We start from the raw sequence: 26,621 nt of genomic DNA, 5'->3' as shown, positions 1-26,621 counted from the left end.
ATCGGTATGAGTGAGATGAACTCATGTGACCGGCTGGAGATCTAGTTTTGGTCGCATTGCACTTGGAAAGGCTATTAACCGGATCTTCACTGGGTTTTTAATCACGCTACCGTTCAGGTTTTTACTTTCTGAATTCGTTTAGCATATGAAATTTGGACTTTTGCAGTCAAAAGTACTTCGATCCTCCGAAATGTTTGAGGCTTTCGCCTTTTTTTTTTGCGTCAGCAGCAAAACATCATAAATTATAATCTTTAATATAAAAAAAAACTCAAAACTCACTTGCAGTTAGTTGCAGCTGGTTATAAAACAAATTGAAATCATGCTGAAATAGCTAGTAGATAGATGAGTATAGATTTTATTGCTATGGTAACTAATGTTCTATAATTATGCACTTTGAATTGTATTTTAAAATGTATTATGCTGTAGAAAACAAGGAAGTGAGTTGTGCCACATGGCATGGCCACAACTCACTATAAATATTTATGATCCAATGAAGCACACGTTTACTTGCCACCAATCATCGCGTATCTTGATTGAATGTCGAATGCCGAGAATGTATATTCATGAAATATCTTCATTTATATCGAATCTTCATTAAGTAAATATCAGTTGGAGTTGCGAATGAGTTGGGCAAATATTTTGACGCCTACTCGCCCCACACGATATTCTCGATCCAGTCGGTGTACAGATGGACCTTGGTGTACACACTGGGCAGCCCGCGGACACCGCAGACCAGGCCGTAGGAGGTGATGCCAATCACCTGCTTCAGGCACGAGTAGGTGGGATGCTGCACGAAGAGCGGGCCGCCGGAGTCGCCATAACAAGTATCCGCACTGGTGTGCCGCGATCCCGCACACAACTGGGTGCGCTCATCGATCTGGTGCTCCAGCCGCTGGCTGCACTGGCTGACATCGAATCTATCGAGGCTCACCTTGAGCAGATGCGACGAGGCGTGTCCACCCTCCGAGGTGGCGCCCCATCCTGCGGCAGCCACTTGCAGTTGCTCATTTCCGCCATCGAGCGGCAGGCAGGCAGGTGCCACATACTCGCTGAAAGTCGCCTCCTTTTCCAGCTCCACCACGGCAATGTCGTTCTTGCGACTGCCCGTGTCATCATCTTCGCCGTACGCCGGATGCAGCACATAGTTGACCACCCGGAAGTCCTGCGGCTGGGCATCATCCGTGGTGCTGTTGTAGTCCAGTTCGCCCAGTCGGACCACGTACTTGGGGGAATCGTAGTTGGGATCCAGACGCTGCTCCTTGGTCCTGAGATTAATCAACCAAAGGAGTCATTAAATCACTATTTGAGTTGGATGAATGATTGATGCTTTTTTAATTGATAAAGTGTCAAAACTGGATTATTACAAATTCCGATTTCCACGTAGGAAAGATTTTCGGAAACATAATGTTTAAAACATGATGTTTTTTCTGTGTTTAGACCATTATTTTCTACACCATTATGCGAATTAATTTATGCCGCAGTGACGAATAGATATTCAGATAATCAAATGCGAATTTATGCTGATTTTTTGTTTTTCTGAACTAAATTCCAAGCGACAAATAAGAGGCTGCTCTAAATAAATTAGAGTTATATGCTGGGCTACTAGTCTAACATTATTTTAATAAATGAAATGACAAAGAGTAGTGCTTTATATTAATTAAAGCTAGTAGCTAAATAAAGAAAGATGTTTTTAAGAAAGGAATTTATTTAATTTGGCTTTTGTTGAATTTTTATTACTATTTATGTTTGGTCTTGATTACACTGTTATTTTAATCAACTTCTAAGTGATATAAATGTTCTTCTGATTGATTGGGATTTTCAAATAAATAACACTCACTCGCTAGTTTCCAGGCAGTGGGCGGCGGTGAGCACGAACTTGGGATGGATGATGATGGCCCCGCAGTCCCAGTCGATTTGGGATGGGTTTTTCCCGCGCTGACCCAGCAGCGCCATGAAGGGAAATTCCCGGCCAGCGGCCTTGGCGCCACCCACAATGAAGGGGGTGGTGCGGCAGGAAGTTCTTATCTCGTTGAAGCGACGGCATTCTGTTTGGGTGCATAAATATCATATTTTTACTGATGATTTGTTTCAAGATTTCTTTGCAGTGCAGCTCGAAACTGACCCTTTTCGAATCTCCTGAGGCCAATATCTGCGGAGAACTGCTGCGATTGAGCTTGCATATTGATGGGCAGTGGACAGCAAACAATGCCGTTGGATTTGTCGCAATATTTCACAAATCTTCAGATTAGGTGCAGATCGAAGAATACAGACGGGCAATCCGTGGCACTCAGTTCCTTGCACTCTCCAGTTCCATTATCGCAGAATTCGGATAAAACACTGCGTATTACTGCCAATATTAGCAGGATCCCGAATATCACTTGCATTTCAGCCGACGACTATTTCAAAACTGAGCTCCGAAAATAAAAAGTTGGAAAGTTTGTTGATAAGCAATAAAATGAATTGAGCAACCTAACCATATTGCCATTTTTTGTTAGGGAATTATTTAGCGCTAAAACCATTAAATGAAATAGTAGCAGAATCTAAAGTAAGATTTCATTGTTTTAATGGTATTATTAATTCTGCTTATTTGACATGTTAACAATATTTTTAAACTTTTTAGTTAGCGAATACACACACCCTTGCCAGTGATGCCTCTCCTTTTGCCAGGCAAGCAGAATGGTTGGAAACATTGATGAAATCGACAACTATTCTTATTGTTCCACCCTACCCTAAAATTAGGCAGACCGTTCGTGGCAAATTAAATAATTGGCAAAAGAAGCATGCAAAATAAATTGAAATATTTATAACTTATATATGTTAAAAAAAACATTTTTGTTACCCACATTTCTAGCCATTGAATTAGTTAATAACTGCCAACAAGTATGATCTTAGAATAAGAAATTAATATAATTTATATGCAGCCGAAAGCCACTGCAAATATCTAGTTTTACAAACTTAGCAAGCAGCGTGAAATATTAATTCATAGCATAAATATTGAAAATAAAAAAGAACTTAAATGCATTCAATCGTGTTTGATTTTTGACTTGCTAAATATATAAAAGTAATCTCTTTCTTGTGTTATATATAATAAATAAATTTGTATATGTAGAATCTGATTTTATGTTTTGTGTCGGTATGTCTAATATATCACGCTGGTATTAATAGTATATTTTCACGTTTCAGCTGGTATTTTTTATATACGTTTGCGCGGTCACACTGCCTTAAATCTCTTTCCGTTTTTGTGCGCAACCAAAAAAGATGGCCGATGTAAATATCTAATACAAAATCCAATGAAAAACTCGGCATCCGTGCGGGAATCAAACAAAATGCCAAACGAAACACAATTAGAAGACTCCGTTGCACGGCTGCTGATGTTATTCTGGAGTTTCGCAGCGCGATTTACCGGCTAAATGGAAACTAATGTCGGTGTTTTTTTCGTTCTATGCAGCAAGTCGATGAAAGTCTGAAGAAGAAGCGTACCTTCAAGAAGTTCACCTACCGCGGTGTCGACTTGGACCAGCTTCTGGACATGCCCAAGTGAGTTGCCAGCCCCACATCCCCAACTGCAATCCCCAAATAAACGTGATTCCTTCGCCCAATTTAGCAACCAGCTGGTGGAGCTGATGCACAGCCGTGCCCGCAGGCGTTTCTCCCGCGGACTGAAGCGCAAGCCAATGGCTCTGATCAAGAAGCTGCGCAAGGCCAAGAAGGAGGCACCGCCAAATGAGAAGCCCGAGATCGTCAAGACCCACCTGAGGAACATGATCATCGTACCCGAGATGACCGGCTCCATCATTGGTGTCTACAACGGCAAGGACTTTGGACAGGTAAGAGCGAAACGGGGGAGGAGGACCTGTTTTTGTAGCACTACATGGTGTGTCAATCGCTAATCATTGTTCCCGCCAAGATGCTCCACATGCATCTTGGTTAGTTTGTTCAGAAGCAGCCTTCTAAGCTTCGATATCCAAAAGTGGATAAGGTGCACATATATAAAGTCATCATGGGTATTCCCAAATCGATTTCATAGACCAGGAATGTTGGATTAGAGATTGACAAACTAGGTAGAAAGCTCTAAAAGATTGGCCCCTCTCAATGCACCCATCAACAACTAACACCCATTTTTCCCCATCCACAGGTGGAGGTCAAGCCCGAGATGATCGGTCACTACCTGGGCGAGTTCGCCCTGACCTACAAGCCCGTCAAGCACGGTCGTCCTGGTATCGGTGCCACCCACAGCTCCCGTTTCATTCCTCTGAAGTGAGCGCTGCTCCTCTTCTGGGTTGTTGAGATGAATGATGCGTGAATAAATGAAACGTACTTTTATAAGAACATCTGCGTTGCGTTTTCCATCTAATGCCGTTCGAAAAGTAAAGGAGTGGTCGCCACTTAAGAAATGTACGTTATCTATTTATTGGAACTTTTAAATCAGTGGCTGCTCGTCTGTCCGCCTGGGAAGCTATCTGCGCTGTCGCCGGGCGATGTTGTGGCTGCTGGAGCTGGTGGTGCGATCGTAGGCGGTGTCCTTCATCAGCGAGGGACTCCTGCTGGCCGCCGCCGCCATCTCGCTGACATCGACCGATCCGTAGGCACTGTCTTTAACTTGAGAAGCATATGGGAGATTAGCGTAGCTCGAGTGCCGGGCATCGCGAAGCTCTGAAAGTGCGGCAAGGATGACTATTAGTGACAATTAGTCGGCGGTCTTGTCATCGCCGAAAGAAGGAGCTCTTGCTGGGTGTTAGGCCCGTGGATGTTTGGAGGTGCTGGTTCAGCTGCTGCAGGCTGTGGCTCTGGCCGTGGTTAAAAGCGCCCAAAGCGGGATAAGCGGCGGTGGCTATGGAGGATTTGAGGATGCTGCGACTGGAGCCGCGGGTGCCCACTCCAATCGAGTTCTTGGCGGTGGGATTGGTGTTCACATCGAAGGTGGTTAGCAGGGGATTGTTGCTCTGGGTGCGCTGGTTCAGCCGTGGATCAGCCTCACCTAGACGATTCAGTTCGGTCTCCATGGACGTGTACATGGTCAGGTTGCTGGCCAGCAGATCCTGCCGCGAGCCCAGTGTCATCAGGCTGTCCGCGTTGTTCAGCGTGGACGCTGTGGTGCTGTAGTTGGAGGCGGGACTGGCCGACTTGGAATACGCCATGGCCACCTGACCCATCTCGCTGGGTCCCTGCTGCAGTGCACCAGTGCGCGGATCAAAGTGCTTCTGAGTGGCGTCCTTCAGGGTGCTGTTGATCTCCTTGGCGCTCTCCGCCGGACTTGTGGGCTTGCGCAGCGAGGATATGTGACCGGGCAGCGGCTCCCGCGAGACCGACGAGGATGGGGATGCCGAATTGGTCTCCTCGTTCTCCTCCTGCAACGAAGTTGGCAGCCATTAACATATAACCAATCATTATGCTACAATGCTTAGTTGAAGAGGTTGGGAACTTGTTCCTCATAATTAAAATGAAGGTATTTCTGTCTAGTTCCTTCACCTCCCCAATAAGAAACCCATTTCTAATGGCAACTCTCACCTCGTCCTCCTCCGTGATAATGGACGACTCTATCCAGTCTTTGATGCGGTTCTTCTTCTGCTGCCGGTCCACATTGGTCTCGATACCGCAGTCGGCCAAGGTGTAGAGCAGCTTGTTCTTCTCATCCGGGCTGCTGTGGAAGGAGTACATGGAGGGGCACAGCTCGTCCGTCTCGTACTCGGCCATCTCCTTCTGGGCGGTCTTGGCCAGCCAGCGGTCGTCTAGGAACTTGGTAACGTCGGCCAGGCTCTTGGGTCGGTTGGAGATCCTGGCAAAGAAGCGCTTGAACATCCGCTGCGCATTCGAGGTGAGCAGCTTGAAGAGTCGTGGAGTTCGCCGCAGCGGCATCATCATAAGTCCGCCCTGCCAGGCCAGATAGCGCACATAGCGCGGATCATCGGAGGCAGCCTTCTGCCAGGGCAAACAGCCAGTTAGACACACAAAGATCACAATGCCAAACTGCCAAACATCGTGGCTGGGATCGGCTCTGGAAATGGGTAAATATTGGTCTCATATCGAAGGATTTTGGAAAGGTTTGTAGTAGTTACTTGTAACTGCCCTCGGGCTTGATTTCTAATACTTCTGGCGGACTGTAGGGCAGCCACTCGTTGCGTCGCTCTACAGTGGAGCCTGTGGGAAAGGACTCGCCGAAATCGCAGAGCTTGATGCGCTGGAAGTCCGAGCGATAGATGAGCACATTGTCTAGCTTTATGTCCCGATGCACTATGTCTCTGTGGTGGAATGGGAAATATTACTAAGATGCCTAAAGAGTAGGGTAAAGGAGCACTTTTCTTATAATCTAGCGAAGTCTAGAAAAAGATCCTTTTCTTGCCAGAGATTGCTCCACTTGAGATACAGTGAAACTTACTTTGAATGCATGTAGTCAATGGCCGAGGCCAACTGTTTCGCCACCCGCTTGCTGTAAACCTCACCCACGCCCGAATCGGTCACGTTCGATGTGAGATCCCCTGCAATTTACAGATATTAGTTATTAGATATAGCTAGATTCATTACAAAGGATACCCACCTAGTGGAGCATACTCCTGGGTAAAAACGTAGAAGCCCGCTGTCTCGAAGGCCACGTCGTAGGTGGTCACAATGTGTCGATGAACTCCTAGGTGGAGTCCGTAGTGGAATTCCCGGTAAAAGTCACGCAGTGTCACATATGGTTTGGGCACAGCTTTCAGGACCATCTCCGTCTGTGATCCCCGATGCTCCACCAGCAGAATCTTCCCGAACCATCCTTCGCCAACGATCTGTATGATATCAAACTCGTCCACAAGCTGGATCTATATATAGATGGCATATTAAAACAGCTGCGATTGCGAGGGGAACTATGCATAGATGTATTCAATGTGGATAAAGAAACTTCATGGAATCATAATATCTTTATAATTAAATAAAGATTATTGGTGGGCACATATATTGCTAATGAAAATAGGTTATGTAGAAGTTACTATATATAGTTAGTTTAGACCTTATGTTCTGGAACTCAAAGTATATATTCTTGACTTGCAGCACTTGCTGTTTTCAAATAGTTTTAGTATGCAACACGTGTTCATGAACAGCATTCCATTATTAACGAACTAATTGACTCACTTATACATTTTGCCTCCTATGCGGAAAAATCAAAGAGAGCTTCTTGCGAAGTGCCTCGCCTCGTTAAAGACCCACCTCAACTAAATCTGAACAATTAAGTGTGCAAATGCACTGGGCGACATGTGTCTATACTGCATAGATACTATATAGAATGCGTTACCTAGACCTATTAAACATTACTGTATTCGCGATCGAGACGCTGCCCATTGCTGTTTGTGTTTAATGATCAGAAATCTAATCGTTAACATGGCATTTTCCCAGTTGTATTGTAGACGATTTCCCGGGGAAGAGACAATTGGCAGATTGCCCATCATACCGACTGGGCCAAGACGAAGTCTTAATACCTTTCTCTATCTGCATATTTGTTTATGGCGGCGCGGTAAAACATAAAAAAAATAATGGGTCACAAGTCGCGCGGAAATGAATGAGTATTACAATTCGATTTGGGATTGAATCATATCCGATCACTCACCTTCTCCAATTCGAACTCTCGTATCTTGTGAATGTTTCCACGTGGCTTCTTAGACATTTTGGCTGCTGTTTACATAGGCGATTTTTGGCTTCGAAAATTTGGTTGCAACTCAGTTTTTATTTAATGTACTGGTTCATAGCACTTGATTCACTTTCAATTCTGCGCAGCTTTGTCCATGAGCGGGCCAATAAAACAATTGAAACAGTTTATGTACGCGAATGTATCTACCAGATTGTATCTACATATTTACACTTTGTACACAAGGCGGGCGTTGTAAATATTTATAGCGACAGCAGCAGAAAGAGCAACAGAAACACCAAAGGAAAGCATTTCTATATCTGTACGATTCCTTTATTTTGTACGCGCTAGTATCTGCATTAATGGATGTATCTTTTGTTGCTGTTCCTGCACGCGGCTAAAGTAAATTAAGAGATTAATTGATCGGCTGAATTCGGATTTGTATATTCGCTTCCTGGTAAACGGACATATGTGGATATATGTAGATGGACTGTGCCTGGTGGAAATTCACCAAACAAATAATCCGAGGAGCGTGTGCGCGTATAAATATTTTGACACGTACACACACGGGACGGAATTTGAGGAAAAAAGATTTCAGAACCAGGCCGTAGAATTCTTCTCGGCACTCTCCCGGCTTCGCTGATTCTATTCTGTTTTGATGTTTGTTTTCTCTCTTCGCTTTATGCATAATATCAACAGCTAAATTAAAAATAATGCCCGCTTGCCTCTTATATAAAAACCTTTGCGATAGTGTCGGAATTTCTTTTTTTCTGCCAGCGTAGATTCGCGAAGAATTTGTCCAGCGAAACGTAGCCACACGCACTCTAGCGAAAATCCTTAAGTGCCCTGGCTTTCTACATACATATGTAATTTTGTATGTATTTATACGGCTGCACTTTTAGACGAAATCCGCGGATTGGTCGTTCACGCATCCGTAGTACACGACCGCTCGTTGCCAACTGCTCTCGGTTGGGATTTAAAAAAAGATATTCTGAGCAATGCACGCGAGCGTTTTCGAAAAGTTTTCAAAATATGTTTGCGAGTCAGATGTGGGAATATTGGGAAAGAGTGTGAACCAGAGCAGGGGATTGCACAAGATGAAAGCCAAAATAGAGTGGGGCCAACAGAAGCGGTGCTAACAGTGCTTAACCCTCTAGTTGCCAAGAAGATATACATTCCGCTTAAAATGAGAAAATGGAAAAGGAATCTTACTTATTGTTAAAACACTTTTCCATACAATGTTCCATTTCTACGTATGTAACTTATATAACATATATTTAATGCGCTATTTAATACGAAGATAAATGTTGTCTTTTTCAAATAAAAAAAAATAATATAAAATTTAAATTTATTTAATAAATAAGCTCACAAACAATTTTGTCCAACAATTCAAAGAAAACAGCGGGTAAACATGGCCCAGCAGAAAAGTCTCTCAAGTTAACAGCAGCATCCCCAGTTAACAGCGCACACGTACAGCGAATGCTCTCGCACACAGAGACAGCCTGCACCAGTACACGCACATCGCGTATACGCCACGTTGTCGCTGTATATATAAGGCAACTCTAATTGGTCACTTCCGTTCCGGTTTCGTCGACGTTTCCTTGGCGCATGCGACTTCTGGCTTTCAGAATTGGGATTTCAGCTCTAGAGGTTCAACTTCACCGCTGCGCTTGACACACACACAAAACTTTTCCGCACATAAGTGGTGCTGCTGTGTGTGTGTGTTGGCGAGTGTTCGGGGTGTGTGTGTGTGTGTGATAAGAGATGCAGCCGACGTAACGGTAACCACTTGTCGCGGGCTATAAAAGCAGCCGCTGGCCAGCAGCCATTTGCAAACGCTCGCATGTCACCGAAGGCGCAACAGCTCCGATTTTGAAATTCCCAACACGGCCCTCAAGTTGAAAGTTTTCCAAAAAATTTAAACACATCCGCCCATGTGAATGTGAAGTGAAATTCGGGTTTGGCATTCGGCATTGGTTGTGTGGAGCTTTTTTCTAAGTTTTCTGGATATTTTTCAAAAGTCTCAAGGATTATTTAACAATGGATTGGAGCAACTACATGATTTGAGCTTGGTATTTATTAGGTAAGTAAGCATATAAACCAGTTTTTAGGTATGTACTAAAATAACTACGATGGGAATTATAAAATCTAATGAGTTGAATAACTGAATAATTTAAAGCGAGCAACAAATAAACAACATAATATTTTTAAGAACCTAGTTTTCAAGTGCAGCTGACACAGATCAAAAATGAAATATTCAGTAGCTGTATCATGTTAGGCGTGGTGTTAAAAAATAGTTGTAAAATGCAAAATATGGCCAAGCACAGAGTAAATTTAAAATGTGAATGATTACAGATGGAAATACTGATAACTTCAAAATGTGTTGTATGTTTGATAAGAAAGCAATAAAGAAGGAATGTAAACTTCAAACAATCATTTAAAGTAGTTCATTTGAACACATTGAAATAAAGAGCCCAGTTCCTAATATTAGTTAATAATAGTTATTACTGTAATACTTTGTAAGCTGGCCAACTAAGATTGCCATCGAATCTGGAATAAAAAGATGGATTCCAGTCATAAATTAACCCAGCGCAGCTCCGAACACTTTAAGCACTCAATCTGCATTTCGCTTAATTGATCGCAACTCAGGGCAATTAAAGTCAGCGGGGAGGAATTAAGTAGATCAGATTAATTGTTTGACGTGTTTGTGGTTTCATTACACGCAAAGATGCCCGAGAGTTGGGCACATATAGGCGGATATATGTATGTGCTTGTTCTGTGGTGTGGATGGTCAAGTGCTTGCTGCCCAGTGTGTTTGAACATGCCACCTGTCGTATGCGTAATGTGCCAACGAGCTCTTCAAGGGCTGGGTAAGCACATGTCGTTGCCAAACAGGTTTCAAGTGCCCTGGACACACACTCATTGAAGCCCATTGATTGGTGAAGGGTTTTGGATTTTTTGGGGTGGTGGGCAACTGGGATTTAAATCATTGAATATGGTTCATATTTCTGGCATATCTGCACAACTGACCCATTGAAGTGCTGCGATTTTCACAGATTTCAAAGTGCGGCGGCGGGATCTCCACATTTTGGGTCAAGGACACGACGGGTTATATAGTCGCAGATGTCACCAACCGGACATATATCCAAATCAAAGACGCCCACGCCACACGATAACGATAACAATAGCATCAGCGACGAGCGCGAAACATGGAGCGGCAAAGTGGATTTTTTATTATCGGTTATTGGATTCGCCGTCGATTTAGCAAACGTCTGGAGATTTCCCTATTTGTGCTACAAAAATGGCGGTGGTAAGTATACTCTTTTAGATCCTACACTATTAAACAGAAGAAGATCACTATTAAATGTGCTTATGATAATCTTTAAACCATATCATGCCTTTAAGATACTTTCTTTATACTTTATTTAAGATACTTTCATCCAATGGGGGTGATTTTTCTCCGTGTGAACTGGCCAATTAGGGGCTAAAGACATTTCGTCAATCGCTCTGGCTGAGTGAATATAATTTATATGGCTTTACACATCATTGGGCTCGCCACGGAACCCGTCGCTTTTCTCTTTCCGCTTCCTGAATTTCCCTTTCGGCCTTGTTAACACTTTGTCAAAGTGGTGCGAAGTGCTGTCGCTGGGTGGTGAATGGGAATGGTTCCTTTGTCAAATTGCAGGGCTTTTCCCCGCTAAAAGAGCGGCATAGGACACACAGGCGAACACTTACTTCGCTTCCTGATCCTCATTGCCAACGCCATCATTCAAAACAATTCCAAAAGTTAAGTGCTTCTGTATGACAACTAAATCTGGCAGTCATAATCGCATTTGGCCTGCTTACCCTCTGTCACTCTTTTTCACCCCATTTTCTTGGCAATATGTCAGCCTGCTTATGTGGAGTTCTCTAGGCTTTTGTTGCTGGAGCACTTTCCACCATCGCATTGTGGGAAATTCATGTGCGAAACATGTCTCCAGCTCCACCTCCCCATTTTCCCACTGATTGCGGCACTTTCCCGCTGATGCGTCGTGAATGGATGTGGCACACAGAGCCTTCGATATAGTTATTACTATTTTATGAGTTTTTTTTTCCTCCTCCTCACCCCCGGTCGCTGCTGCTGCTGCTTTAAAATCATAATAATAAATTGTTATATTTATACGCTTCATTGCGTTCAATCAGTGGTTCCAGCTCCATCTCCAGCTTAAGTTCCATTTTATGTCCGTTGCCAGGGGCAGCAACTCGCTCAGGTTGCGATTATTACCACAGCTTAGTCGGTATTATTTATTCTGTTTCCCATTTTCCCGCTGCCTGCAACTCGGAAGTGGAAGCTTTGGTGGCAGCAACAGGCTGTGCCATCCACATTGTCCTGGATTAGGGCTAAAACCCAAGGAGCTGCCTCTCTTCTTTTTCAAACTAAGATCGTACATACGCAGCGCTTACTTGAATGTACTTGGCTTAACTATGCATTTGATTATAATATTCACTTCTGTCTTAAATTTGTTTAAAAATAAAGGTTTCTATTTGAAACTATTTGGAATGGTGGGAAGGAGCACTTTGCACCTCATCTTGCGCCTCAGTTCTTAAACAAATACATTTAAAAAGTTATTCACAACCATTTAAGTAGGCATAACTTTCAATAATTCAATAGAATATCAATTTGCTAGTCAAGCTATAACCAACACTTGGCCGTTTAAAATTGGACAAATTTTGACCGAATTACGGGATGGGAATGGAATTAGAGGCACATATTTGCACAGTGTCCCCGACGAGCTGCTGGAAAATGGGGGAAATGCACTTGAAGCAACGGAAATTATGGCTTCAACAACAGAGACCAGCGTCATGGATGCCCCGACTTCAGTTTAGACGGTTTTGTTTTAAATTTCCGACATAATTGACACGACAGAAGGAAGCACCGTAGCTGGCAGACCCTTTGTAGATATACTTTGCACCGAACGCCCTTGCATACAGTGGGGTGTAATGTGGGTTTTGGCCCTAGACGACTTTGTCGTCGGCCACTTTGCCTGCTAATAGACATAATCAAATCATAGAACATCATCCCCTGCCACTCGACAAAGTATCGATGGCACTCTACCAATTGTCTGGCCCAAAAGGGGCGTGTAACTTTGGCTCGGCTTTTCCGGAGGTGACGGAGATGACGGCGATGACTGCAGGAGACAGCCGAGTCGGGCCTTCCCCGCATTTTCCGCCTCTCATCCGCCAGCTTGCTGCTGCTGCTGTTAATGTTTTTAAAATGTCCTTAGAGTGGCACTTGTAAAACAATTTGATTTTGTGTGCCATCGAACATACATAAAGGTCGGGTGTGTCTATGTAGAAAATGTGTGTGTAATTATGTTTGTCGACCGGGGGCAGCGCGAACAATGCAGAGATTGTGACACGGGTCAGTCTCAATATGTGGCGGTTATGCAATCATTAACATACAAAACATATTGATTGTTTCCACAGCTCGCAAATAAGTTGGTAAATAGCAAGAGAAGTAATGCGAAGGTGAAAGTATAATATCTAAGATTGTGATTTGGAATTGTATCTTCTGGTTCATTCAAATATAATCCAATTCTAATGTATCCGTGTGTCCTTCGACTAGATTTAACTTAAAAATATCTGCAAATTTTAGGCGCTTTTCTTGTGCCCTACGGCATTATGTTGGTGGTCGGTGGCATTCCTCTGTTCTACATGGAATTGGCCCTGGGTCAGCACAATCGTAAGGGAGCCATAACCTGCTGGGGTCGCTTGGTGCCCCTCTTCAAAGGTAATTACTAACTACTAACTAATTAATCACAAGAACTTTATGGATAAGCACTCTAACTTACAGGAATTGGATATGCCGTGGTGCTGATAGCCTTCTATGTGGACTTCTACTACAATGTGATTATTGCCTGGTCGTTGCGTTTCTTTTTTGCATCCTTCACCAACTCGCTGCCTTGGACGTCGTGTAATAATATTTGGAATACACCAAACTGTAGACCGGTAACTAGATACATAACCAATTAAATCAAATTAATACTCATTAACTTTAAATTCTTATCAGTTTGAGAGCCAAAATGCATCTCGTGTTCCGGTAATTGGTAACTATAGTGACTTGTATGTCATGGGAAATCAAAGCCTGCTCTACAATGAGACTTATATGAATGGTTCGAGCTTGGATACGTCAGCAGTTGGCCATGTGGAGGGTTTTCAGTCCGCAGCATCAGAATATTTTAAGTGAGTTATATTAGTATCTTAAGCTTTCAAACTTGTAGTTACATTTAATTTCTCGTATAGCCGCTACATTTTGGAGCTGAACCGCAGCGAGGGAATCCATGACTTGGGCGCCATTAAATGGGACATGGCGCTGTGCCTTCTAATTGTCTACTTAATCTGTTACTTCTCCCTGTGGAAGGGTATCAGCACTTCGGGCAAGGTTGTGTGGTTTACTGCCCTCTTTCCCTATGCAGTGCTATTGATTCTTCTAATCAGAGGCCTCACACTGCCCGGATCGTTTCTGGGCATTCAGTATTATCTCACGCCCAACTTTAGTGCCATCTACAAGGCTGAAGTCTGGGTGGATGCAGCCACTCAGGTGTTTTTCTCGTTGGGTCCAGGATTTGGAGTGCTGCTGGCCTATGCATCCTACAATAAATACCATAATAATGTATACAAGTAGGTTGCAAGTCTAATACTTCTATAGCTCATCACTTAAATTATAACTAAACTTTATTACAGGGATGCCTTGTTAACCAGTTTCATTAACTCGGCTACCAGCTTTATAGCCGGCTTTGTGATATTCTCCGTGCTGGGTTACATGGCCCACACTCTGGGTGTAAGAATTGAAGATGTTGCCACCGAAGGACCTGGTCTGGTTTTCGTGGTCTATCCAGCTGCCATTGCCACCATGCCGGCCAGCACTTTCTGGGCTCTAATATTCTTTATGATGCTGCTCACTTTGGGATTGGATAGTTCGGTAGTTATAACCTATACACTATAGGGAAGTCTTAAACTTATTTGTACAACTCTTACAGTTTGGTGGTTCAGAGGCTATAATCACAGCTTTGAGCGACGAGTTCCCCAAGATCAAAAGAAACCGAGAGCTGTTTGTGGCTGGACTGTTTTCCCTGTACTTCGTGGTCGGTTTGGCCAGTTGCACCCAGGGTGGCTTCTATTTCTTCCACCTGCTGGATCGATATGCTGCCGGCTACTCGATTCTAGTGGCCGTGTTCTTTGAGGCAATCGCCGTGTCCTGGATCTACGGAACCAATCGATTTAGCGAGGATATACGGGACATGATTGGTTTTCCACCGGGAAGATACTGGCAGGTGTGCTGGCGATTTGTGGCACCCATTTTCCTGCTCTTCATCACGGTGTACGGGTTGATTGGCTACGAGCCACTGACCTATGCGGACTACGTGTATCCCAGTTGGGCCAATGCGCTGGGTTGGTGCATAGCTGGTTCCTCGGTTGTGATGATTCCTGCCGTGGCGATATTCAAACTCCTTTCCACGCCGGGAAGTCTGCGTCAGCGGTTCACCATTTTGACCACACCGTGGCGGGATCAGCAATCGATGGCAATGGTGCTGAACGGGGTCACCACCGAGGTCACCGTGGTGCGATTAACCGACACGGAGACCGCCAAAGAACCCGTCGATGTCTGAGTTCGACCAGTGGCCCGTTTTCAAATTTACTACGTTTAGATTTGGAAATTTACCAACAACCGATGTTCACGTATGTAGATTGTGGCATTGCAGGAGAGTTTGTGTTTTTGGTTCGACATTTGGCGCAGGTCCGCAGCAGGATCGGCAAATTTCGCAAACAACGTACTTAGGTTTCGGCACCAAAAAAAAAAAAAAAGGAGAAAACCCACAAGCTAACGCAGCTTCAAACCATAAGTTCTAAGTTAAGATTAGCTTGTAGTTCGTATGGTTAATGCCAGTTATAGCATACTCATATTTACGATGCTGTGTAGATAATATCAAGTCCGAAAGTGCGAAACAATCGTCAGTTAATCCACCAAGAACTCCGTGAAAGAATGTTTGCATATGCCAATGGAATTAACGACACGATCGAGGCTCAAATTGTTGGGCACAGAATCTGTACATACACAAGTCGATGATGTAAAAGCTTTAAACACGTTATAGGATATCTCATGGAACTGAAGCAAAAGCTGCCAGAGTTGAACTACAAAATCCGCTCAAACAGCCATGAGGGGATTTTGTCATATGCAAAGGTTTGTTCTAGACTAATTAACCCCATCCAAAAAACTACAATTGTTTGCTTAAAGCAGCCATTTTGAGCAAACAACTGAGAGTTATCGCAACACATTCCCTTTTAAAAACTCATTTCTGTACATAGATGTATGATATTTTAGCATTGTTTTAAGAGTTTCTTTCACGATGAAGCGGAACTAACAGCCATGAGTTCTGTTTCAATTTGTTGAAATAAATTATTATACTTTGAGTTACTAAAAAGTGAAGTTTTATTGGGGCGGAATAAAGTCGAAAGAAAGAAGTACAAATTGTTGTTCTTGATTATGATAGATATTCAGATTTTATTCCAATTCGAATGCTTTGGTTTTCTTGTACAATAATTTCAATTAGCAAACGCATAAAAGTAAATAGGGAACCATAACTAAACCAACTCAAATGGTTTTCATATCGTTGAATTTTTGTTCAAGTAGCGCAGTTCCGGATGAATATTGAACTTTATTACAGAATCGCAGTTTTTGAGTAGTATCCTTAGTTCGGGGAACATATGTGTGTGTGTGTGGCATATATATGTATGTATATATCTGTATGTCGTGTACTTCATACAGCACTATGTAAGCTTCGCATTAAAAATATATGTATGTATGTATGGTATGTAGGTTAGTTCTGATGAGGGAGCTCTAATTCCCTGGTAATTGATACTCGTATAACATGTTGCGGTGTTTGCAGATTACGTATGTTGGTCGGGTTTGGAGTGTTAGGATTGCGATTTGGGTGCAACTAGGATCGGTTTGTATGCAAATATTATTTCTGCGGCTATGGCATACATATACATATATACTTTGTGGAGCTAGGAGCGGATTCTAACCCAATAGAGCTAAGCATATGTACAGTAAATATTTTTGATTCTGTTTTCAGCTGTGGTATATGGATTATAGATACTTGCATATTTTTAGAGATATTCTGCTTATGCTGTTTGGGATTTTGCAATTTGCGTATGCGCCAACTTGATATTTGTGTGTAGATATATGATCTTTTGTGCTCGTCGATGATTCGCTAACTAATTCGATAATGTGTAGTTGTATGTTGTGCAATAACTCCTAAAATCAATACGTACAATGCAATATGCTAGCAACAAATGCGATCTTGCCACCGAAAGACACGTTCTGAATTGACAAATGACCTAAGTGAGTGTCTGATGAAATCACTTAACTGGCTCTGAGTAAATGTATAACAGTTATAAAATCTAGTTCATGTTACGTCTGTGCATTGAGATTTGTTCGGTGGATGTTATATATATATTAATTTATAAGGTATTTTTATATATATGTATATATCTATTATGACATCAGCTATTACTTCAGTAGAAAATAACAGTTAATCCGACCTTAAAGCATTCGTTTTTTTCGAAAATTAAATTTTCATTAGAGCGCACACAAAACACGGTTTTCATCTTTTTCGATCAATTTTCGTTAAACCGCCGGAGAAATATATGTCTAGAGGATACAGCACGGGATAAAGCCTTTAAGGCCACTCATTATAATCTTTTCGGCTAATAGCAAAAGCGATTAGTTGCTCTGACATTCAGAATCGGCAGACCTATGTGGTTTTAACAATCCGTAAGTTAGGTAGGGGTAAGTAATTTAACTTTAAAGGCTACATTCGGAAACGATCGATTATAAACAATATAAATTTGTTGTCAATTTGTAAGTACCAAGTCTACGTAATAGGAAAAATGCCTAAAGTAATTGCCTTATGTATGCTTAAAATTTACTGTAATGCACCAAGAGATTTCACTTTCAGTTTTATCAGCGCTATAAATATACCCATATCAGTATCCAATTACAATTACAATCATTCAGATCAACATACATATGTATATGCGCGTACTCGTTTATAATAACTCCAAGCAGACAATCATGTATGCGATACCTATAGTCCAACATTCATATTCGAATTATTTGCTATGCACTTTACGAATATTCATTATATATCATTTTGAGTGTGAGTCCATGTGAATTCTTGTCCATATTTTGATTTAAGTCTGCTGTATTGAGCTCAAAAATGCTGGATCCACCGATGCCACCTTGGCCGTGAGAAACGCGTGCATGCAGAACAGCAGACTTTGCAGGACTTGGCATTCCAGCTCCTGCAGGATATTAAATAGTATAATAAATTTGTATATATTAATTGTATCTTAGCTTACCTTGGTTTCTATTGCACGGCTATCGTGATCCTGAAAATGCAGCTTCAGCTTCGATTTACCATCATCACTGGATCCCCTCAGCTGTGAGAATTTATACTGCCAAACTGTGGCGGATTCTGCTCCTTCAGTTAGTGAAAATCCAGCTTGCCAGTCCAGCGTGAGTCCACCACTTTTTCCATGATGTGACACGGCAAAGGTCTTACGCTGTGGAAAATGAGGAAAATTAGCATATAAATAGAAAGTGCCGGTATGAGATATGAGTGAAACCTACGCCCAGTTTGATGACACTTGTCACAATGGCCGCATTCCAGCTATTCTCGATCCTCAAAAGCTCCTGGCGGGTTTCCACGCTCAAATAGCGCGGTTCATGACCCGAACTTTGCAGCAGGAAACAGTGCTGACGACTATCCACAGTCTCGGATTCCTTGACAATGCGGAACATGGTCTGGTAGACCTTGTAGACCACCAAAGCCTTGCTAATGCCAGCCACATTAAGCTAATAATTTAAAAGAAAAACTATGAAGATAATTGAAACTTATAAAAATTAATTGCTACTCACTGGTGGTGTTTCAAAGAGCATCACTTCAGTGCCTTTGAGCAGTAGAAACCTGGGCTTATAACTCTGCCACGATATATTGTTGTTAATGACACCTTCATTCACCCAGCCCATGTACTCAATGCGCTCGCCCACAGCAAAGTTTCTATTATATAGTTTCATCTATGAGAAAACAACTTATTAATTTATAGATATATGTGCATTTAATTCTCCTACCTGTAAATGCGTTAGGCCCACAACATTGTCCGTTATCAATTTCAGCCACTGACTAAGTATGGCCAGTTCGTCGCAGTGTATGACACCTGTGGAAATTCCATTAAGACCGCGAACTTCGAAGGCATTTTGGCGCAGCTTGTCGGTGCCATAGATGTACCTCGTCACATATGCCATCATTAGAGGTACTGCAAGGTATAAATATATGAATTCATTAGCAATTCCCTTATGGAGATATAAGATACATATCTCTTATCTTAAGACATAATCAATGAACAATTAGTTAACCTATTTATAAATAAGGCTCACCGGCAACCACGTCGGTCCAGCGCTTCTCCGGCTCCGAGCAGATTGACATGGGGCGACTACAACTGCGACTGATGGTTCCACTATTGACGGATGACTTGTAGCCCTCGTCAGCCTTCAGCTCGGCACATGTGACATCGTTGTCAGAGTCGGGCGTGTCCTTGGTCACTGGGATTTTGGAGGAGGGTTATTCAATACTTATTTACCGTGCTATGCCACTACTACTCACGTTGCTTCTGAAGGAAAGGCGTGGCTGCGCGATAATGCTTAACAGTGAGCACAACAATATCGCCAGCGTTTCTCAATATATTGACGGCATCATCGTGAGGACATGCCGTGATGTACTCTCCGTTGACCTTGATGATGGCATCGCCCACAAATAGCTGGCCCGTTATGTCCGCAGCCTGATCCTTATAGATACGCGAAATCAAAATGGGTAGTTTGTGCTCGGCGCCGCCTTTTATGCTCAGTCCTAGGCCGCCTTGTTTTTGGCGCGTTATTTGAACCATGCGTTCCTGAAAGATTAATTATTTCATAAATAAGCTATATATTATAGGGTAGAGTATAATATACCTTTGATTCCATGGGTGGTCCATTGGGATGACAACTGCTTGGGGTCACCACTTCCAGCTTCTGCAGCGAAAGCAACTCCATGGTAAGATTAAGTCGAAGGGGTTCTGGTCTGCTCTTGCCATCGCTCACGTGCACCATTCCAGTTCGCACCTAAAATTGTAATCATTTAATGTTTAATAGATGTATATTTTTAAATATGGAAGATCTTAGCATTACCTTCAGGTTTTGGTCGAGTTTTTCTTCTATGGGCGTGGCCATGGTGTCAGAGAGCTTCATAATTCCTAAAATCATTCAGAGAAGAGGGATCTTGAATGTGATTTATGATCGTGCTTAAAGTGATAGCATTCAAAAATGAATTATGAACCAATATAAAATACAAATCCAGGGACTTTAGAGATTATTTTCTTATAATCATAACATAATGTATCTTCTAGATATCTTGACTATACTTGGAGCTTTATCAATATTTCTAGAGGCGTTAAATTAAATGCGTTGATTGATTTCTAGGAATGAATAATTCAGAGCAAAGGGTCTGAAAAGGTTGAAGTGTTGCCTGATTTGTGGCAATAACGGGATGTCTACCCTTGTTACCAAATCGGATGGCCGCCAATCAAGTTGGCCAAGTAATCAGGCGATTTCTGAGAACTTTCCGCTATTTTCCTTTTTTTTAAACATAATGGTGGCCATGGCAATGGACTGCGAAAGAACTGCAATCAATTCGGGGAAGCCGGCTCCGTGGCCTTTATCGATTGCCATTTTATTTTTCCACTGAGCAGACAGCAGTAAGGCGAAAGCAACGCAATTGCAATCATCGCATATCGAATTACGTTTGCACACTGGCCCACCGATGAGCCGATAGTTCAAGGTGAACTGTGGCAATTGCCTTAATTAAATTACACATGCAATTAGAAACAATTAAGCGTAATCAGGCTGCCGCAAAATGTAATAGAAGGCATCTAGATGGAAACGATACATGGTTATACCTTGGCCAAGTGCCTTTTCCACTGAACTGATGCCTCGGCATATGTTTTCCATTAAAGTGGAAAATAAATATGCTACCGGAAAACTAGATATGAGTGAAAACACATTGAAGTGTGCCCCATCTGCAGACGTTGTTTGTGGTTTTCCCTGGTGCTGAGTGCCGAAGTGTGGCCGCAACTGCTCCTCCGGAATGGGAGAGTGGCATATGTATTTTGGATAACCACTTGTGCTCCATAAATAGGTGTTTTGCCTGGGGGGTTGAGAGTTCTTGGAGAGGGGGGGTTTCGATTTGAGCGCCAAATATGTGCATATGGTGCCATCTGAGATTGAGAAATTCCGAATTCGAGGGGAAACACTTTCACTTTTCTCGCTTTCTGTGCTTTGATTCATGGTCAAAGTAAATTCAATTGTTTTGATTGTTAATGCTTGTTAATTAAAAACATATTTAAATAATAATAATTAAATGATATAATGGTGCACGGAATATAATCTGAGTAAAATGTTGAGGCATGAGCTTATCTGTTATCAACAATAAGTTTTTGAAATTAAATTAAAAGCAAATATATATAAACTGAGTTACTTTACTGAACATAATTAACAGAAAATAATTATAATTAAGGTTAATTATACATTCCAAAATCTAAAAAATAGTTTTATCAACCCAGAATGTTCTATAGTGCCTGCAATAGTTGCAATAGAGTGCAAAAAGTGTCGCATATTTGGCCCACGAATCCCTGAATCCTTGGCATTCCGCGTGTCGTAGCAATTAGCTGCTGGTCAGGCCACCGACCTGGCGGAACACGCATACGCTCCGTTGTCCCGGGTTACCTTTGATTATGGCTTTATTATTACGTGTGCACGCTGCGCTGCCCTTTTGGGTGCGTGCTTCAGAGCCGTAAAACCGTGAAGCTAGGCCCAGAGTACTCTGGTTTTTTTTTCGGTGGGGGGTGTCGAGAAGTGCAGGTCCTTAGCTTCAAACCAAACAAGCCAACATGTTCGGCGTGGGGCCTTGGACAATCAGCTGTGCCAGAGCCACGAAAAGAGCAGTAGAAGCAGCAGCAGCAGCAGGCGCAACGTTTCGGGCTGTTTTGCCTGAAGTTTCAGCGATTGAACTTTCTTTTTTTGCAGCTCTGGCTGTGGAGTAAAACAAACACACGCACACCCTCGCATAACCGATACTTTTGTGCCCGAGGCCCAAAAACGTTGATTATTAATTTATGTGTGTTTGCTAAACAACTCTACCGCACCCAGTATATCGGATCGACTTGGGGGATTACCTCCTTGTATTGACAGATGTACTTATGCTCGCCCGCACACATACAGATATATGTATATGCGTGTATATAAATATATGCAGTTTATGTGTAGTTGCGACCCGTTTTCGCGTTTTCAATTGGGTCACATTTTCACATATTCGATATCCTGAATAGAGGGGCTTGAACTCGCGATTTGGCCAAGTCGTCACTCACAAAAGTATGCTAACTTTCCGTTCTGTTTGTCACACTTTTGCCCACTTCAGGCCAAATGTACATGTATATATATATAAACTGGCTGGCTGTACTCCCAGCGTGGAGCTGCTCCTTCGGCGGTCCAGAGCACAACGTTCCCAGAGCCTCAGCGCGAGTGAACTGAGAGTTCCGTTATAAACACTTCGCCAGCGGACAGTAAACAGCGAAGCGGCACGCAGTCCTCTCTCGCCGCGCTCTCAGCAGCGCAGCTTTGTGCAGCCTGCGGGACATATGTTTTGGGTCGCAGAGTTGCCCCCAGATGCGGAGCTTCAGCCGGTGTCACTTTCTTTCCGAGTTCCACCCCCAAAAGCTTGGGTCAATTTTAGTGTTGGAAAGCTACATACTCAGTATTATATCTTCTAGATGGCGCTCTTTTGTATGGGGGTTGATATCTTGTAGTTCTCGCATCCGACGTATACGTGATGTGTGGCGTATGCGCTATGTAGAATGTTTGTAAAATAATCTGTAAGACCTTGTAATTATTATTATATGATATAATAAAGAATTGAAAGTTTTAAAGTGCAAATGAGTCAAGTTGAAAGTTATAAATGGGTATAAGTGGACATGAGTCAAACGACCTCTACATTTTGTATTTTCAAAAAAGGGTAGGAACAAATTGAGAATAACATTTCATTTCAAGATTCCAAAGCGGTTTCAAAATCTAAAGTATTTTTAATAAAAACTGACCCAAATAATTAGTTTGTCGTCAAAGCAATAATTTAGCCAAAAACGATCTCATAAATCTAGCAAATGAATGCCGAAATTAAATAATTTCCAGGAACCCCGCGTTCGGCACAAAAATCTGTTGCTCACCTGCAAATAATATTCTGTAAGGTCGACGTATTAAGTCCCATTCCTGTGAAAGTAGGACGGAGTGCTCGTTAAATGTTAATTACAACGCTGAATCAGCGGCGTTAGCTCATTAAAAGTTTTGCGCGCCTATTTTTGTTGTGATTGTTAACCAAAATACATGGGGTCAGGGTAACGTTTGAGTATTTGTTTTTCAACCCCACCCTTCGCCGGGCTCAATGATAAGCCCACGAATAAGTGGCGTTCAAACACAATGGTCGGAGGTAAAGTTAATTAATGTATTAGCCAAGTTAAAGCATAGTGGTTGATGCTTTGGAGTAAGCAGCTCTAGCTAGTTATTAAAGAGATATCCGGGAAGTCCTTAATTTGCCATCGCTTTTGTGGTAAATTATTAATGCATTTATTGCGAATAAGGCAGTCTATTAGTTAAATGCTCTTTTTTAATAAATAATTCAGATTTTATAAGATTTATATATTTCGAGATCCGGCTCATAGGACCACAGATTACATTAGGGCCCGATTGAAATGCAGCCTGTAACAATTCTGTTCCTAATTAGGATTTTCATTAAACCAGTTAAAACAAACCAGTTTTAAGTAAAGGGGTTTTTGCAAATGGCCAGTTCATCCCTGTGCCTTCAGCGTATTTCCGACTTCAGACGGAGAAGTTGATTGTGGAACTGGTTTCCAAGGCGAAAGGCGGGTCAGGTGCATCGGATCATTCGCAGTTGCCCAGGTAGTGTCTAAGCCGCGACCCCCGAACCACCGATTGTCACTGCCACTCAGCACAATCAGTTGGGATTTAAGACATTGGCGGCGATGGCAACTGCAATAAGAAGGGCAGCCGGGACAACAAGGAAAACTGAAGCCACAACAACGTCGTCGGCATTATTGACAAAAGTTTTCTGTTTGTTTTCGGCGCTTTTGCTCAGTCTCTCCATCTTGCTCGCTCTGCGGTTGCGGGAAAAGGGCAGCAAGCACATTTTTGTTAGCTGATTGAAATTAGTTGATGCATAAAAAAGTTTGTTTGCTAACAATTTCGTTCGAAAATATTTCGGTTCTAAAGTAAAATTATGACTGCTTTGCATATTTTTCGGTTACCAATGTAAAACTTTAGACCCCGGCCCCAACTTATTGGCATTGGCGAATGTTGGAAATTTATGGCCTGTGCAAATGTTGGTCTACCATTCACAATTTTGCCAAGAGTTTGCCCTTTTCGTTCTGCGAATATCCGCCTGGATTCCTGTAATTGCATTAGCCGTTTGCTTGTTGATTTTGGTCGTAGCGATTACGTTCCTAGGCGTCTTACGGAATTTCCCTCCTATTTTTTTTTTTAAACTCAAGCGAAATCAACAAGCAACATCGTATAATTGAATAATTATGTTATTGTGTGGCTGAATGAACTTGCGAGATTTCCGTCTGACAGCTGCCACCACTGGCCAGATTCAGCTTGGTATCTGCAAGATACTACTCGTACACGATACAGATACAAGATGTGCGCGTCTGTCAGCGCCTTAAGGCTACACATACACACAATCTACCGAAGCGGCAGCAACACAAAAATTTAATTAAGCCTGATTCTGGTCTTAGCACCTCCGGAACATTAGCAAATCAATTGAGTTAGGCGGAGGCAAAGTCTCATGGTATGTGCACACAGATAAAAATCATAGTGAGTAGTGAATATTTAAGTTACTATTGAGTGTTAGTTAGTTAGTGTCAGTTATCTCAGTCTTAAGATAGATTTGTAGATAGTTTTCTCAATAATTGAATACTTATGTTAGTGAAGATTGTACTTGGTTTCGCTAAGTGTATGCATAAATGAGATGTATATATGTATGTTCCGATTGATTGGATGGTTGTCGCCTACAGGATAACCAATTTTAATGCAGTTTCACACTCCGCGCAGCGATAAGATGAACTGAGCTGAGCAAGCAAACAAATCGCACAGCCTGTTGGCGCTAAGGATAAGCAGGCCGAGGATCTGCGGAGGGCGTGGCTGGGCGTGGCAGGGGCACAGTGCCACTGGATGCAGACCACGCATGCAACACGCCAGCGACAACTTCCGTTCTTTCTCCGGTTTCTGCAAAAATGCATTTTTTGTTGTTATTTTTTGCCGCTGCCAACCGAGATTCACGGCACGGAAAATGCTTTCAATTTAGCAACGAGCACGATTCGGTCGAATGCATGGCAATCAAAATGCGGTTAGTTGCGTGTGGCAGCAGCAACATCGCGGGTTGTGGAAAGGCAAGGGGTAAAGCCGGGCGAAAATACGACAGTGGGCGGCTTGAGCCGCAACAACCGCGGTAACAATGCTGACAACACAATGACAACAACAGCAGCAATGCGAAAAAAATGACAATTGTCAACAATTTTAATTTTCATATGCACGCAAACGCAACAAGGACCTCTACAACAGCAGCAACAACAAGCATTAAAATGCAACGTCCCACACCGGAAATGAACTCACACACACATGCCTCGATGTTTGTGCAGCATGTTTGCATTTGTATTGCTAATAAAGAGTGGACAGCCAATGCCACGCCCACCGCACAGTGGCGGTCGGAATATTGTTAAGACTCGCTTATGAAAGAAATTAGATGTTGTTTGCACATATTGAGCATTTGCACACCGCTGCGGTTTGCTAATAAAACATGAATATTGATGCATTTGATTTGAAAATATTTTAAAAAATATTTATATTCACTCGGAATAAACAGGGTTTCTTTGATTCAAAAAGTAAATAAATATTTTTAAAACCCAATATAGCTAGAAGAACGTTTGTATACAATATTATATACATTTGATAGCAAACTATTTAACTACAATGATATTTCCATCACTTTACCCAATGTCATTTTAATTCAGAGAAGTGTTAAATCAATTACCAGTTGAGTTGAATGCATTTATCTTGGAAAGATTTAATTGAATATGCCCACTTACACTGGCACTCAGCCTGATTTACGATCCATAGAAATAGTTTCAGTAATAAGCACTGAAAGAGGTTATTATTACAGCAGGCATCCATCGCCAATTGATTTACGCACTTTGCCATTAAATAGCATTTTGGGCTTCCCGCCACTCCAGAGCAAAGCTTATAAATTAATTAAAAAATCAGTATAAATACATAAATCAATTACCCGCCTCAATGAGACGCGCAGCACTCTTTGGCGCTGCGAAAATTACTTGGCAGCTGCAATGACAAGAGGTCCTGAAAGGCGGACTGCAGGGCACAAGGACGAAGAAGGATGAGAAGGACCGCAGCGATAAAAACGGCAACATGGCGTTCAAAGTGCACAAAATGGCGGTAATTCGCGCTTTGGTCCTGTGCTTCAATGGCTCAATTTACATTAAAAAACATATTTGAACTATGAAAGATAGCTTTTAGGATTACATCATATACTACGGTGAGCTTCACTTGACTTTAGAACGGTATCATTTGTTTTCCAGGCATTTCTTGAAGTTTATTTTTTTCCAATAACATAATCATAAGTTTTTCTCAGTGTAGCTGCCTACACAGGGCCAAGCAGTGCAAGCATAACCACAACAAGAGCGCGAAAAAAGGACCAAGCAAAAAATGGAAAAAGGCAAACAAGAACGCTGCTAATAAGAGCGCGGGCGGTGGATAGTCAGAGGGGGGAGGGGGTGAGGGGGCGGCCAAGTTGGGCGGATGCTGGCG

General features: G+C 42.4%; 5 protein-coding genes across 12 annotated transcripts; 2 read left to right on the top strand and 3 right to left on the bottom strand.

Moving 5' to 3' along the window:
* Nucleotides 1–332: 332 nt before the first annotated feature.
* Nucleotides 333–2,416, bottom strand: LOC117137978 (serine protease snake). The gene is made up of 3 exons (XM_033299751.1): nucleotides 2,123–2,416; nucleotides 1,838–2,045; nucleotides 333–1,265 (listed from the first exon to the last, which is right to left on the bottom strand). The coding sequence occupies exons 1-3, from the start codon at nucleotides 2,178–2,180 to the stop codon at nucleotides 647–649; spliced, it is 885 nt and encodes a 294-aa protein (XP_033155642.1). The 5' UTR covers nucleotides 2,181–2,416; the 3' UTR covers nucleotides 333–646.
* Nucleotides 2,417–3,174: 758 nt separating this feature from the next.
* LOC117136396 (40S ribosomal protein S15) lies at nucleotides 3,175–4,331 on the top strand. Its single transcript, XM_033297293.1, has 4 exons — nucleotides 3,175–3,267; nucleotides 3,449–3,537; nucleotides 3,605–3,827; nucleotides 4,136–4,331. Exons 1-4 carry the CDS (start codon nucleotides 3,259–3,261, stop codon nucleotides 4,259–4,261), a joined length of 447 nt encoding a protein of 148 aa, XP_033153184.1. The 5' UTR covers nucleotides 3,175–3,258; the 3' UTR covers nucleotides 4,262–4,331.
* On the bottom strand, nucleotides 4,305–8,563 carry LOC117136395 (serine/threonine-protein kinase SBK1). Of its 4 annotated transcripts, none has more exons than XM_033297291.1 (7): nucleotides 7,580–7,994; nucleotides 6,536–6,797; nucleotides 6,377–6,476; nucleotides 6,057–6,239; nucleotides 5,509–5,995; nucleotides 4,979–5,348; nucleotides 4,305–4,653 (listed from the first exon to the last, which is right to left on the bottom strand). In XM_033297291.1, the coding sequence occupies exons 1-7, from the start codon at nucleotides 7,634–7,636 to the stop codon at nucleotides 4,457–4,459; spliced, it is 1,656 nt and encodes a 551-aa protein (XP_033153182.1). In that variant the 5' UTR covers nucleotides 7,637–7,994; the 3' UTR covers nucleotides 4,305–4,456. The 4 variants fall into 4 exon arrangements, with proteins under 4 accessions (XP_033153182.1, XP_033153183.1, XP_033153180.1 ...); XM_033297292.1 differs by having other exon boundaries at nucleotides 4,305–4,599; XM_033297289.1 differs by adding an exon at nucleotides 8,338–8,563 and having other exon boundaries at nucleotides 4,560–5,348; nucleotides 7,580–7,830.
* A 698-nt stretch (nucleotides 8,564–9,261) lies between these two features.
* Nucleotides 9,262–16,030, top strand: LOC117136394 (sodium-dependent dopamine transporter). Of its 2 annotated transcripts, none has more exons than XM_033297287.1 (8): nucleotides 9,262–9,680; nucleotides 10,654–10,907; nucleotides 13,233–13,367; nucleotides 13,431–13,585; nucleotides 13,647–13,819; nucleotides 13,880–14,257; nucleotides 14,321–14,558; nucleotides 14,617–16,030. In XM_033297287.1, the coding sequence occupies exons 2-8, from the start codon at nucleotides 10,721–10,723 to the stop codon at nucleotides 15,244–15,246; spliced, it is 1,896 nt and encodes a 631-aa protein (XP_033153178.1). In that variant the 5' UTR covers nucleotides 9,262–9,680; nucleotides 10,654–10,720; the 3' UTR covers nucleotides 15,247–16,030. The 2 variants fall into 2 exon arrangements, with proteins under 2 accessions (XP_033153178.1, XP_033153179.1); XM_033297288.1 differs by having other exon boundaries at nucleotides 10,637–10,907.
* A 90-nt stretch (nucleotides 16,031–16,120) lies between these two features.
* On the bottom strand, nucleotides 16,121–22,236 carry LOC117137552 (gamma-1-syntrophin). 4 transcript variants are annotated; one of them, XM_033299051.1, is made up of 10 exons: nucleotides 21,908–22,236; nucleotides 19,866–19,930; nucleotides 19,650–19,799; nucleotides 19,306–19,591; nucleotides 19,080–19,244; nucleotides 18,774–18,958; nucleotides 18,561–18,719; nucleotides 18,273–18,497; nucleotides 18,002–18,205; nucleotides 16,121–17,944 (listed from the first exon to the last, which is right to left on the bottom strand). In XM_033299051.1, exons 2-10 carry the CDS (start codon nucleotides 19,923–19,925, stop codon nucleotides 17,834–17,836), a joined length of 1,545 nt encoding a protein of 514 aa, XP_033154942.1. In that variant the 5' UTR covers nucleotides 19,926–19,930; nucleotides 21,908–22,236; the 3' UTR covers nucleotides 16,121–17,833. The 4 variants fall into 4 exon arrangements, with proteins under 4 accessions (XP_033154942.1, XP_033154943.1, XP_033154944.1 ...); XM_033299052.1 differs by having other exon boundaries at nucleotides 22,100–22,236; XM_033299053.1 differs by lacking the exon at nucleotides 21,908–22,236 and adding an exon at nucleotides 20,241–20,259.
* Between the last annotated feature and the right edge of the window lie 4,385 nt (nucleotides 22,237–26,621).

The sequence above is a fragment of the Drosophila mauritiana genome, chromosome 2R (assembly GCF_004382145.1).
Source record: "Drosophila mauritiana strain mau12 chromosome 2R, ASM438214v1, whole genome shotgun sequence".
Classification (NCBI taxonomy): Eukaryota; Metazoa; Arthropoda; class Insecta; order Diptera; family Drosophilidae; genus Drosophila; species Drosophila mauritiana.
The sequence above is the reverse complement of the archived record's forward strand: the minus strand, read 5'-3'. Positions and strand labels throughout refer to the sequence as shown.

Coding starts and splice junctions, on each gene's coding strand:
- LOC117136395 (XM_033297289.1), bottom strand. CDS start 7,636: ATGTCTAAGAAGCCACGTGGAAACATTCACAAGATACGAGAGTTCGAA. Junction 6,798..7,579: donor GAGAGTTCGAATTGGAGAAG/GTGAGTGATCGG, acceptor ATCTATATATAG/ATCCAGCTTGTGGACGAGTT. Junction 6,240..6,376: donor ATTGACTACATGCATTCAAA/GTAAGTTTCACT, acceptor ATTCCACCACAG/AGACATAGTGCATCGGGACA.
- LOC117136396 (XM_033297293.1), top strand. Junction 3,538..3,604: donor CAGCTTCTGGACATGCCCAA/GTGAGTTGCCAG, acceptor CGCCCAATTTAG/CAACCAGCTGGTGGAGCTGA. Junction 3,828..4,135: donor ACGGCAAGGACTTTGGACAG/GTAAGAGCGAAA, acceptor CCCCATCCACAG/GTGGAGGTCAAGCCCGAGAT.
- LOC117137552 (XM_033299050.1), bottom strand. CDS start 19,940: ATGATTTTAGGAATTATGAAGCTCTCTGACACCATGGCCACGCCCATA. Junction 19,245..19,305: donor GCCTTTCCTTCAGAAGCAAC/GTGAGTAGTAGT, acceptor CCAAAATCCCAG/TGACCAAGGACACGCCCGAC. Junction 18,720..18,773: donor TGGGCCTAACGCATTTACAG/GTAGGAGAATTA, acceptor GTTTTCTCATAG/ATGAAACTATATAATAGAAA.
- LOC117136394 (XM_033297287.1), top strand. CDS start 10,721: ATGTCACCAACCGGACATATATCCAAATCAAAGACGCCCACGCCACAC. Junction 13,586..13,646: donor ATACACCAAACTGTAGACCG/GTAACTAGATAC, acceptor AATTCTTATCAG/TTTGAGAGCCAAAATGCATC. Junction 14,559..14,616: donor CTTTGGGATTGGATAGTTCG/GTAGTTATAACC, acceptor CAACTCTTACAG/TTTGGTGGTTCAGAGGCTAT.
- LOC117137978 (XM_033299751.1), bottom strand. CDS start 2,180: ATGCAAGCTCAATCGCAGCAGTTCTCCGCAGATATTGGCCTCAGGAGA. Junction 2,046..2,122: donor CCTCAGGAGATTCGAAAAGG/GTCAGTTTCGAG, acceptor GCACCCAAACAG/AATGCCGTCGCTTCAACGAG. Junction 1,266..1,837: donor CACTGCCTGGAAACTAGCGA/GTGAGTGTTATT, acceptor GATTAATCTCAG/GACCAAGGAGCAGCGTCTGG.